At 40.0% G+C, this 12,460-nt stretch overlaps 1 protein-coding gene across 2 annotated transcripts in view; it reads right to left on the bottom strand.

The window, feature by feature from the left end:
• The window catches only part of ENOX1 (ecto-NOX disulfide-thiol exchanger 1), a 138,832-nt gene extending 127,128 nt beyond the window's left edge, over nt 1-11,704 (bottom strand). The window contains exon 1 of one of the 2 annotated variants that reach the window (XM_086481971.1): nt 11,590-11,704. In XM_086481971.1, coding sequence (XP_086338097.1) covers nt 11,590-11,680 — 91 coding nt within the window. In that variant the 5' untranslated portion in view covers nt 11,681-11,704. The remainder of the gene's footprint in view (nt 1-11,589) is intronic. The other variant, XM_086481970.1, reaches the window with a different exon arrangement.
• Nucleotides 11,705-12,460: the final 756 nt, after the last annotated feature.

Raw genomic sequence — 12,460 nt, 5'->3', positions numbered from 1 at the left:
TGTTGCATTACAGAGATTGCATTCAAATCTGCGCTGATGCTTTGCTGATGGAAAACTGGAGATCAAGGGAAAGAGGAGGCAGGGAGGTAGGAACACAACTGTCTGTAAAAGGAGCTGTGGTAAAAAAGCCCTCCACCAAGAACTCGGGGCCTCAAGTCCCTGGATGAATAGTTGGAAGGATGGTTAGCTCTCGTGTCCCTGATGAGCTCAACTGATGAGGTAAAACACTGGAAGAGAGGTAGTCCCTAAGGGACACCAAATGGTGTATATGAGTCATTAGCTATCATCATTTTGTTTTCTTAGCACTGCACCTTTATATTTCCAAGGCATGCACACGTGTAGAGACACATGCCACACCATCAGGCAGTGCTGAAGCAGTTTGTTACAGGGAAACACATGCTGGGCTCCTTCATGGAGATATATGTTCCCTCTCAAGGCCACCGCTAGAAACTTACATTCACATATAATAGCCCCTTTGCCTTCAACAGGACAATCTTTGTCATGATGATTATATGCAAGAATGTTTCTGCAGAATTAGATGGCTTGAGTTTGTTTTATCTTAATTCCAGCTTAAATTCCACTTGGACAACAACAACAAAAAACAACAGAAATGCAGGCTGTTTGTTCTTTTTGAAGGGAAAAACGTAGGACACATGTTCCAAACCATATTTAGATTTTAAAGCTCAGAATTAACACCTTGAATTGCAGCCAGAAATATTCTTAGTCTTGAGGCTGAAAGCCCTTAATCTTGGGAGCTGATAAATCAGTCATGACAAGCCTGAACTGGCTACGGTTTCTTATAAAATCAAGCTTGATTATTTACTTGAGGTAATTAGACAGACCAGAACAAAAGGACATAAAGTTAAAAGGCAACATATGTAGGAATAACTGGAAGAGATATTTTACTTTACACAGGCTAGTGAATAGCAAGAATGAACTTGTACTTGTGCTTGAGATTTTTTCATATGCTGAATTTTGGCTAATAATATAAAGGGACCTCGCAATATTTATAATACGCAATTTATTAAATCAGCTACTCTTGGAGCTGCTCAGCTGCAGATTCCCACTCCGTGCTACCTGCACACAGTCCTGAAATCCAGGTGTAGCATCCAAGCTCTCTCCTTTCACAACCCATGACCCTTCTCTAAGACTTCAGGGGGTTACAAAAGTATTAAAAGCACAGTGAAGAAAAAAAAGGATGCTATGACATTTATTATATTAAAGGACAGCAGCACTGTGTTTGAGTATAAACACACTAAATATGAGGAAATTAAAAGAAAACAAAATCTGGTCACTTTTCTCTTTACTGTCCTCTTGATTTTGGGGAGTTTGTTGTTATTCTTAAGGAATATTTAATTTATTAAATGGTACTGGCTGTTCTAGCAGATAGAGTTGTAGGATGTTCCATGATATCTCAAAAATACTTCTACAAAGCATGCTGGAAGTGCCAAAATTGTTATCAAAAGGCCCCTGAAAAGAAGGTTTCAATGAGTATTCCTGGAAAGGGCTTAGTCATGCAAGCCCAAGTATAGATCAAGGCCTGAAACAGGAGGTTTCCAATAGAAGGGTTAAACAGATTTGACAGATGCAGCTCAAAATACAGTAAAACTTCAACACTGAAGCTGGTTATAATATTCACATTTATTTCTAGTGAAGTGAACCATTTGAAATACAATTGTATCAGAAAGAACAGGAAGAGTTGGAGAAGCATATAACTTGCCCTATCCATCCACTGCAGTCTGGACATGTCTCTTCTGAAACACAGCTCGTGCTTCCAGATCTTTACAAAAAAGGTGACAATAAGAACATCTGCACTTTCTCACATGGTGCTGTCTCCTCTAAATGCTAGCAAAGCTCTTTCACTTCCACTTTCCCAATCCTTCTCTTAAATCACAGCAGCATAATTAAAGAAGAAGAGCAGCTAGGAATTGTCTGCCTGTTTCTAACGTGCACGATAGACTTTGCCTGTTTCTCAGTGCTTGACTCAGAGGATCACATAAAAACAGTTAAACTGCTTTTTCACTTACCACCATATTACTGCCATGCGAAGACACCTGTAAGAAGAAACTACACAATAGGCAGGCAGCTCCGTAATCACCATTGCCTTTCATGCCAATCAGTATTATCCCATTGTTTCCACATGGTCCCTTACCTACCTGGTTTACCTAAGTGAAAGAAAACAGACCATGTGCCATTTGGGCCAGGATTGACTCTTAAGTGTACAGGCAGTGCTTATCTTACTGGAGCTCTCTATCTCTAAGCCTTTCCTGAATAGAAATAACAAATAATTACTAAATAACGTAGGCATTGTGGTCAGGAGGAGGAGATTATCTATAAAGGAAAAACATCTAGGGTCAAGAGAACTGTTTTTTAAGAAAAAGAAAATCTGAATAAGAAATGTGCATGTGCAGGAAAGGCAGATAAAGTTCCCTTGTTACACTAACAGACCTATTAATTTTCTGAAGCCACAGTAACAATATCTTTAATATTTGGGCAGAACACAATCTAAATTCATGCTCAGAACATTACAGCATATTGTATGTATTAAGTTTAATTACCTTGCACCTCCACATCCACTAACAGAACTACTCCAGTGACCAGCTGCTTCCCATTACAGAGACATTACTCAGAGCTGGAGATGTCACGCACATCATTTGTCACCACCGGAGCATGGGAAGGTGCGGCAAATCCAGTTTATCTGACTGAAGTCAACACTGGCAAAGTATTATGTTACAAGATCCCTCACATGCCCAGAGATTAGGCTCGCTGAAACCCAACTTTATTCTTCAACGTGGTCCATCAAAAGACATTTTTCCACAATGGTCGCTTCTGCTGATATTTCACAGTCAGACTCCTGCAGCGAACTGGATGTGCATCTTTATGCACTTTATGAGACTTAATTCTCATTCAATAAGCAAAGGGCATTTGAAGGACAGGTAGCAGAAAGGAAAGAAAAGCATTCTTATGCCCTTCATCCCAAGGTAAAATGTAGAAAACAAGCTTCTCTTGCTTACTCTCCAGAGGCCAAGGTCTAAGCATCAGCCCAGCCCATGCAGGCAAAGAGAGCGCCTGAATAGGGAAGAACAAAAGATTTTATAGCCCTTGATTTGCGATGGCTGCCTGGGGATTCATTCGTACTCAAGTCTTCCCCTCCCAAGGAAGTCTTGCTCCATGACTCCCCCAGGCAGTGCCATCTGTGCCGTCCTGATCACTGCACTCTCCTGAAAGCACTCTGCATGGACCAAGTTAACAGTCCTCTTGGGACTGCTGTGCCCATCTCCTGCAGACCATCTATACAACCTGTAAACAGCTTTGGCTTAAGGGCTTCAGATAGCCTTTAGATGGCATCACCTTCTCCTTGCCACCTAGACACAATGACTGTGCTCAGCAGGTCACCTTCAAACAGTCTGCCTTTAATGACCCCTTTTTTTCCCATGAAAATACATAACCTGGTATTCATACATTGTCTTTGATTAGTTAAAATGGTCAATTTGCTCTTTCTGTTGGTTTCTAGCCACAGTAACTCAATATTCCCATCAGCAAACTACATGTCACACAGGGGTTACACTGGATTTCCCATGTCAGCCAAGGAACCTGGGATCCTTGGATGGGGAGTGATGTATGAAGGGAAAGTGCTGCAGAGCAGATATCTGTGCTCCAGCAGAAGTGAACAGTCAGTAGCAAATGGTTCCAACAACCTCTTGGCTTACTTTATGCCGTGGGATGCTCATAATTACTCATGGACTTTCTTGTCTACAATAAACAAACACATGGAAAATAGTGGGAATTGAGGCTTTCCAAAGTGAGATAAAAGACTGGGAAAACGTTTGCAAAAATAAAATATTTCCTTATGTTACTTTACTATAACTTCAAATAAAAATATGCCAAACAGATTTTTGGTGGTACAATTACCAACAGCAAGGAATTAAAAGCAAAAAATCCCAAACAAAATGCCAAAACATCCAAACCATATGGCTTTCAATACATTTATTCCAGTATCTTTAGACAGTTAAGAAGAGTCATGCCAAAATAGCAATCAGTCTGTTTTCCTAAACTGTTAACTGGCCTGGATGAAAGTATAACAACAGAGAGAGACGCCATATTCCTGAAAAACCCTTCACTCCACATACAACACAAGCTTTGCGCTTAGTAATTCCCTTTATGTGCCCCTGCTTACCACTGAGTCTTGTTTATTTGGGACATTCAGCCCCTCAGCCCCTCGTACCATGTTAAAAAGCACTATTTATCTTTAAGTGCCGAGCAGATTTTAATCATTATCTTCATCCTTGGCCTTAATTAAGGTCTAATATAGAGGAGGCACTTGAATGACCTAAGAGGGACACTCAACCCTGAATAGTATGTCAAAGGCACTTAGAGTTTCTGCCACATTTCCTCTGGCCATCGAACCTCTCTCTCCTTTTTCTGTTGTAACTTGACTGTGTTTGTTCCTAGCACTTTAATGTCCCCCGGTGTGAAGTCTCCTTGAGTAACACTCACATGATAGAAAGTGTGATTAACTCTGCAGGCGCTTTTCAGGTCAATGAAAAAACCTACTTGTTACACTAATATATAATACTTCTTTAGAGATGTTCCCAGTGGCTCTACATATTGGGATTCCCACAGTACCTATTCTCTTTCACTCTTGCTGCTCTCCTGTGTCTCCATAATAAAAATACATAGGTTTATCTGGGTTCAAGCTCAACTCTAATCCTTTAGAGTATGTTTCACATCTTTTTAATTATTCTGATTGGTCATTCAGATAATTTAAATAGTAAATCTTTTCCCCTTGATGAAAATGCAATGTTTCTGTAGCGTAGACTATAAAAATAAAGTAGGAAGGAACTAGAATAAAATTAGAAAAATTATATTATTTTCTTCAGAGTATGCTTTACTACATTTCTCTTGTTCCATAGGCTGACTTGTTAATGAAACACTATGCATAAAACAGGTTGGGAAGCCATAATATCTGAGAAGAAGCCTTCTGAAGATACCTTGTAACCTCAAGGGGTTTGCAAAACCTACGGAAAACTCTGCAGATTTTATTAAGACTTTTTATATCTTCTTTTACTGCCAGATGTCAAGCCAGTGCAGCATTCAGAGCAAGGGTAAACATGCTGTACACTACAGGGCTGCTGAACTCTAGTAGTCTGCACCTTACAGGGGCAGGCGAGCAAGGGTGTGTAGAGCACCTTCACCAGCTGCCTGTGCACTTCAAATCACACATCCGGAGTGCGCTAATCTTTAGGCACAAATTATAGATGCTCGAGTATTTTTTCCTAAAAAAAGTTACTATCTTCAGGTCATAATATAAGTGGTTCACTTTAAAACTTTTGTGGATAGATTCAGCATTAATTACAGAAAAGGAAGCTGTGTTTTGGTAGGCATGTCTTGGACAATTCAAATTATGTGCTCATTGGCACATTGGTTCAGTGGCTAAGCAATGAAGCGTAGAAAAAGGAAGATTTAATAGGTAATGGGATAGCACGGTTAAAAAGAAATGAGACTGCCAGATGGCTAACAGTGGCTTCAAGCCTCCAGTAATGGAGAGGCCACAGAAGAAGTATACACACGAGAGCTGGCAGAGTCTTCTGGACAGCTGACTTCTTAAAGTCTTCAGCACTGCTCAATGCACAACCTTTCTTTGGGGAACTGCTGAATATAATCAAATGTACCTTGATTTCCTACTTAATTTGATTTTTTTTCATTAACATTACAAAAATAGTACACAGCCAGAACAATGAGGCATACGTTTACAATTTAGTCAGCATATGATGATCTGCAGTTGATAATAACTCAAAAAGCATGCCTCATCTGTTTTATGGTAGAAAGACACTGAAGCTTAAAGGGCTTTTCCATAGCCAAGGCAGACTTGGGAGGGAATTCTTAAGTTTCAGCACCACCCTTGATTTTTCTCAAATAATCCCTAGGTCTTCTCCTCCTCATAGGAATCAGTAACCTCTTGAGATACTGGAATAAATAGGAGAAAGAAAAGCCGACATGCTAGTCCTTCCTCTGATAGGCCCATCACATGGAAAAATGCTTGAGACTAACAGGACTCTGAATATAGTGATTGCCTTTGGTTACAACCTGCATTCTGAAGAGAGAATCTGAATATTGTTTCCAAAGACTTAGAGGTCTTGAGCTAACAAAATTCTGGGAGCAATATTTATCCTCATGTTTTGGGATTTAGGAGTCTCTAGATCAAAATTTCCCAAATTTTTCTGTTATCAAAAAGTAAGTCTGGGGTTGCAGATTCAGGATTGCAACCACTTATTGTCCCAGGTGCTGCTTCCAAAACTGAAGTTTTGCTGAGTTGTGACTTGATTTAGAAATAAAACCTCTAGTTTGGGGAACTCTCTTCTATATATTAATGATCAAGAGGAGAGCCCATTGGAGGAAGAAGCACTTCAGCACTGATTTGCCTACTACATCTCTCCCTGTGAAGCATCCGATACTCAACACTGTCAAAAGCACAATCCTGTGTGAGGTGACCTGATTGGAACTGACATCTCCCATGTTCCACTGAAATCAGGTCAAAAGACAAGTGTGTGGGGAAAGCAGACAAATGGAAAAACAGAAAGGTTGATGTAAGTGTCTAATATTTCACAACTTCCAGTGTCTAAAAAATACAAGCCTGAGTCCACAAAAATGGTGTAAGTTTTTTCTGTACCTTTCCGTAAGCAAGATATTAGGCTTCAAAGCTTCCGAGTTTCTGATTTCACCACGATTTTGTACAAGTGGACCAAGTCTAACTTCAGCAAAAGCAAGACTGGACGTCACTGAAAATTTTAATACCTTGAAGCTGAGGCATGTTGGCCAGACTCAAACGGAAAAGTATGCCTTAATAATTATCCTATAGATAAGTAGCAGGCATAGTTTTCAGGCATAACCTTGACTTCTAGGCAGTTCTATAACTTTCATCTTGGATGTCTGCCCTTATGGTTTGTTATTTTTTTCTGTAAGAGCACAAATATGTGGCAGGGCATAAGCTTAACTAAGTCTAAAAGAATTAGCACTTATGTACCACTTTTAGTGTTCATTTGTACCAGGGAACTTTTTGACATTAACCATTTTTGACTAACAAATGTTTAGGTCACCTAAGTCATTCTGGAGGAAAGCATCTCAAAATTGTTCTGTGTTTTTCAGGGCAACAGTTCATTAGTGAAAGGAGAACCAAACTGAACCAGAAAAGTAAATAATTTTCCTGGCAGGATGTCTCCCTTTAGAAAACAGGTGACCTGATACCATTTGCTGAAACAAATGAAAGCGTAAGAACGCTAAATTCAGCAATACCAAAATTGCCTTTAAAAAAGTACCAATGCAAAAGAAAAATAAAACATTCTCAGTTGGCCTGAGGTCACTGAGTTTTTCCGCTAGTCCTAAAATGTAACAAAACAGCAGACTTGAGTGTACTTGAAAGATGTGCTTGAATCAGAGTTGCTGAGTGCACAAAGAGGATTCAGATGTCAAAAAAGTAGGGTAAAAACTATCCTTCCCTTCTCACCTGCCCATTTTTCTCAGTCTCAAAGCACAGAAAACAGCAATTTTAAGGCTTGGATAATTAAAAAGCAGTTTAGCAGATTTTCTCCAACCTTTTCAGATTTTTTTTTCCTCTGGGCTGAGACCAACTGTGAGACATTTCAGCCCCAAAGGCAATTTTTTGGAAAAAATTATAACCTGCTGCAAGGGGAGGTTTAGAATGAAAACGCTTTTCAGTCACAACTATTCCACATCAATCTTTAACACTTTAACTAATGCATTATTAAACTACAGCTTATTGTATGAATTATGTATATATAATGTATAAATGCATATATTAGTGTATATGTAATGCAGTAGCCAAATATTATGGAAAAAGGTAAGCTTTCTGAATAACAATAAGTGTAAGCAAAATATATGTAGAAACAGAAGAGATATTATACAGCTATTAACAAGAATCCATCTTTAGAAATGAAAGGCTCTGACATTTGCCCGGATCAAAAATCCAATTTTACAGTACTAGGAGATAAGGAATTAAATAGAGTGCAGATATCATCTAAACTGGTATTAAAAGGTTAGCAGTGCTTAAAATTGATTAGTTACCAAGACCAGACAGCCTATACCCCAGGCTGTGAGAAAAGTATTGGCCAGATGTTGCAGAAGCTTTACTTGTCATTTTAACAAACTCTCAGGCTAGGCAAGAGCTTCCCGGATTGCAAAGTGGGGAGCATAACTCTGTTACAAGGCAGGCATCCCAGCATGTTACACAGCAGCAAAGTTAAAAACAGTTGGGAGAAAATAAGACATCAAAAACCTTTAAAAAGACTTAGTAGATCATATGGACTCCATACCTAAGGGAACAAAACCACCGTGCCATTTAGGAATTAGGAAACAGTTGGTTTAGGGAAGGAAAGGCTGTGAATGGATAAGTCCTTTGGAAACTGAAAGATTAGAGAACTAAGAGATATGTCAGGATATAGATGAGTACCATACACCACATTTCAGACTATGGCAGGTTATGTAAAGATATCCAGGAAAGATCACACTCTTTCCAAGATTAATCTAAACTACTTACTGTTTCCCTAGCTGTCATCAAGACAGAAAAAAAGAATAAAATAAATTTTTAAAGACAGACAAAAAGTTAGCACTGGGACACGGGTGTGTCACTTTCATCTCTGAGAAATGTCACAGATGACAGTAGCAAAAGCAGTACGTGACTGCTGATGAAGATGAGTTCATTACTATGAATAATAGCAAAACAATGAAAAAAGGCAGAAAACGATAAGGACTAGTTAGATATTTGGTTGAACATGGTGATGCAAACTCTCACTGAATGCAGATACAGTAAATATAGCAAAAAAGTCTATAAGCCTTTCCATGGTAAATTGTGGTTTTGCCATTATGGATTTGCCATGAAGAAAATGTGTCAAAACTTATGAATCATAATGAAATATAATGAAGTGTCAAAGCATCTATTTACCTCAAAAATACATGAGAGTCTCAAACAAAGGAAAGCAAAAAGAAAGAAAGTAAGTTACTCTGCACCTGTGGAGAAATCAGGCAGCACTTCAGTAATTAATATTTATTACTTATGGCACCTTTCATACATTGCAAATGCTGAACAAATACCAACTGACCTGTACAAGACTCCTACAATACGTGATACACAGAAGTCTGGAAATTACAGCAGGGAGCTGTCAATGAAATAAAGTCCTGGAGATCCTCCCTTGTGAGGAAAAGCATTGCACATGAGATAAGGCTGCCATGTAGGGATTGCATAGCACACCTGAGGACACAATTTACACCAAAACTGGAAAGAGGGGAAGATAAAATGTGGGCAAACCTCCACGGGATATGCAACCTAGATGCTTATAAATGAAAGCAGCAGGAGCTGATTTTGATGTGGCTATTTTCAGGTTTGGAGGTAATCGCATTCAAGTTGAGCACGGCACCTGCAAGCAAAGTCCCACCAGAAAAACGGGAAAAAATGTTTCCCCACCAGCATGTAGAACCATAAATGTCCTGAGTTGGAAAGGTCCCATGACAATCGCCGAGTCCAACTCTTGACTCCACACAGGACAAGTTAAATCATATATTGAAGCGCGTTGTCCAAACGCTTCTTGGACACCAAAAGGCTTTCGGCCATGACCACTTCCCTGAGGAGCTTGTTCCAGTGCTTGACCATCCTCACAGTGAAGAACTTTTTCCTAATAACCAGTCTGAACATTCCCTGATGCAGCTTTAAGCCATTCCCTTGCATCCTGTAACTGGATACCAGAAAGAAGAGATCAGCTCTTCCCTCTCTGCTCCCTCTCATGAGGAAGTTGCAGAGAGCAGTGAAGTCTCTTCTCAGCCTCCTCTTCTCTAAGTCAAACCTAGTATCCTCAGCTGCTCCTCTTAAACCTTTCCTTATTGTCCTTTCACCATCTTTGTTGCCTCCCTTTGGACACACTCTAATATTTTTAAATCCTTCTCACAATGTGGAGCCCTAAAATGCACACAGCAATCAAGGTGAGGCTGCACCAATGCTGAGTAAAGTGAGACCATTGCTTCGTTTGACTGTTTAGCTACATTGCACTTAGTGCACTCCAGGTTGGCCCTTTTGGCTGCCAGGGCACGTTGTTGACTCACATTGAACTTCCCATCAACCAAAAATCCCAGATCTCTTTCTGCAGGGCTGCACTCCAGTTTCTTGTCCTCCAATCCACATATACATCCAGGATTACACCCTCCCAGGTGCAGAACCCAGCTTTTTTCCTGGTTAAGTGTTCATGATTGCCCAGTGCTCTTATCTATGCAGATCTCTATGTTCCACCTCTCTACCTTTGAGGGAATCAATGGCTCCTCCTAATTTAGTACCATCAGCAAACTTAGTGTGGACTTAACTCCTGTGTCCAGGTCATTGATAAAAACATTGAAGAGAACTGACTCCCCAGGACGAGATGGCTTTGCTTGTTTCTTTTAATCAGGAGCATGAGGTTAAAGCCAGAGATCGAGAATCAGTCCATGGCCTCCATCAGCTAAACTCTCTGCTTGAGACTGATTCATTATAAATCAGCTTTCTTGCAGCTTAGTTTACCCGCCTGTAAAACAGGTAATTCAGAGGAAGACCATCAGCTGTGAACTGGCACAGCTCCACTCGGTTCACAGTCTCAGAAGGGGACATATTTGGCCGAAATTAAGTGTCACACATCCCTGGTGAGGCAGGCAGAGTGATTTACATCGTGACTTGGCTCACCACATCCATGTCTACATGGATGGGCGCAGATGTGACAGGATGCTGCTCTGAACCAGATGTTGCACAGCTCTTAAGCTGAAGTGGCAATGAAGCTTCCAGAGGCGGTCTGTCATATGCCTGGTATGTGGCTTGTGTCTATAGGGCACCCACCCATATTAAAATAATTTTTCTCTACCTCACAGTAGTAATGACGTTTTATTAATCCCAACTAATTGGGCCTCTACTGTTGGCAATGAAGTCTGATCTGTCCAGGCCTCTCTGTGAAACATTGCTGGTTTCAAAATATTATTTTTATTACTGTTAGAATGAGTGATCCCCTGCAATGCTCTCCCAAGTGAGTGAAATAACAAAATCAATCAAGAACAACCTCTTGAAATTCAATTGGTGAAGTCAGGCAGAAAGTAAATAAGCACGCACCCAATAGGAAATCTTCACTTCACTAATATCAACTGAGTCTATGAATTGAATGGGCTTCATGATTTTCTGCCCAATTAATGTAACTTCAAAATCCTTCTCTGGTCAAGAGTACCCAGACCAGGGTATACCTTGGCAGAACCTCAAGTCATCCTGCTCCGACAGAGAAACAGAAACAAGCATTTCTTTTACGTGACCTGCCTCCTGGTCTTGACTCAGCACAAGGATCGACGGTTTAGTTTAATTTCCCCAAAGACTTTTGGCTTTTCCACAAGGTTAAAATATAATATGGATTATACACCTACTACAAGAAGAGACTAATACACAGCATGTAATATTAATCATAGGTGATGTTTTCAAAATATAAAAATATAATATCCTCAGAAATCATTCCATATAGTTTTTAATGCACCCAAAGGATTCATGGATGGTACAAGAGATCTCTTTAGGAATCTTACCTGTCACAAGCTGTTGTCCAGCTAGCCCTACTGGAACCATCCCCAGGTTATTCATAGCTGTAGCCCAGGCCGTTGGATCTGTGACTGACATGTTAAGTTGTGTGGTATCTATAGCTATGCTCCCCAAACCATCAGCTGCTGCAAGAAAAGAAACACACTGTAAGTAGAAAAGTCAACACACCAGGATTTTTAACCAAAACCTTCAGTGAAAATGAGACATCAAAACTGCTGCTTTTTTTTGGGTTTGTTTCATCTCTTCATTATGATTCACCTTTTAGACCACTGATAATAGTGCTTGGTATTGTATAGCAAAACATAAAGACATTGGAAACATTCAACAGACATAAAATGAAACAAGAGTGGTTCAGGCTGGTTGTATGGAAATCTTTTTAACTATGAGGACAGCCAAGCAGTGGAACAGGCTGTGCAGTCGCCATCCTTGTCAGCTTTCAAGACTCAACTTGATAAAGCCCTGAGCAACCGGTCTGACCCTATGGCTGGACTTCCTTTGAGCAGCAGGTTGGACCAGAGACCTTCTGAGGCCCCTCCCAACCTGAATGAATCTTCCTGCAATCCTCTGATATAATTTAATTAGATATAATCTCTGGCAACTTGTCAGAAAGCTGTGAGAACAAAACACCCTCCAATGAAAGACCTGTTTTCCACGAGGTGTAATATTTTTTGTAAAAGATTTAAGAATACATCAGCCCCTAACTAAAAAAAAAGTCAAACCAAATTGATTGACTATGGGAAACACAAAGTTTCATTCCAAAAACCAAAGAGAATTATCATGAATACAGTCAAAATAAGCTGAGCTCAGGTATGGATTTTCCCAGGCTGGGGAAGGAAGAGTGGGTTGGATAGCTAAGGG

This window comes from Leptosomus discolor, chromosome 1 (genome assembly GCF_034619465.1).
Source record: "Leptosomus discolor isolate bLepDis1 chromosome 1, bLepDis1.hap2, whole genome shotgun sequence".
Taxonomy (NCBI): Eukaryota; Metazoa; Chordata; class Aves; order Leptosomiformes; family Leptosomidae; genus Leptosomus; species Leptosomus discolor.
Note: the sequence above shows the minus strand (reverse complement) of the source record. Positions and strands in the feature narration are given on the sequence as shown.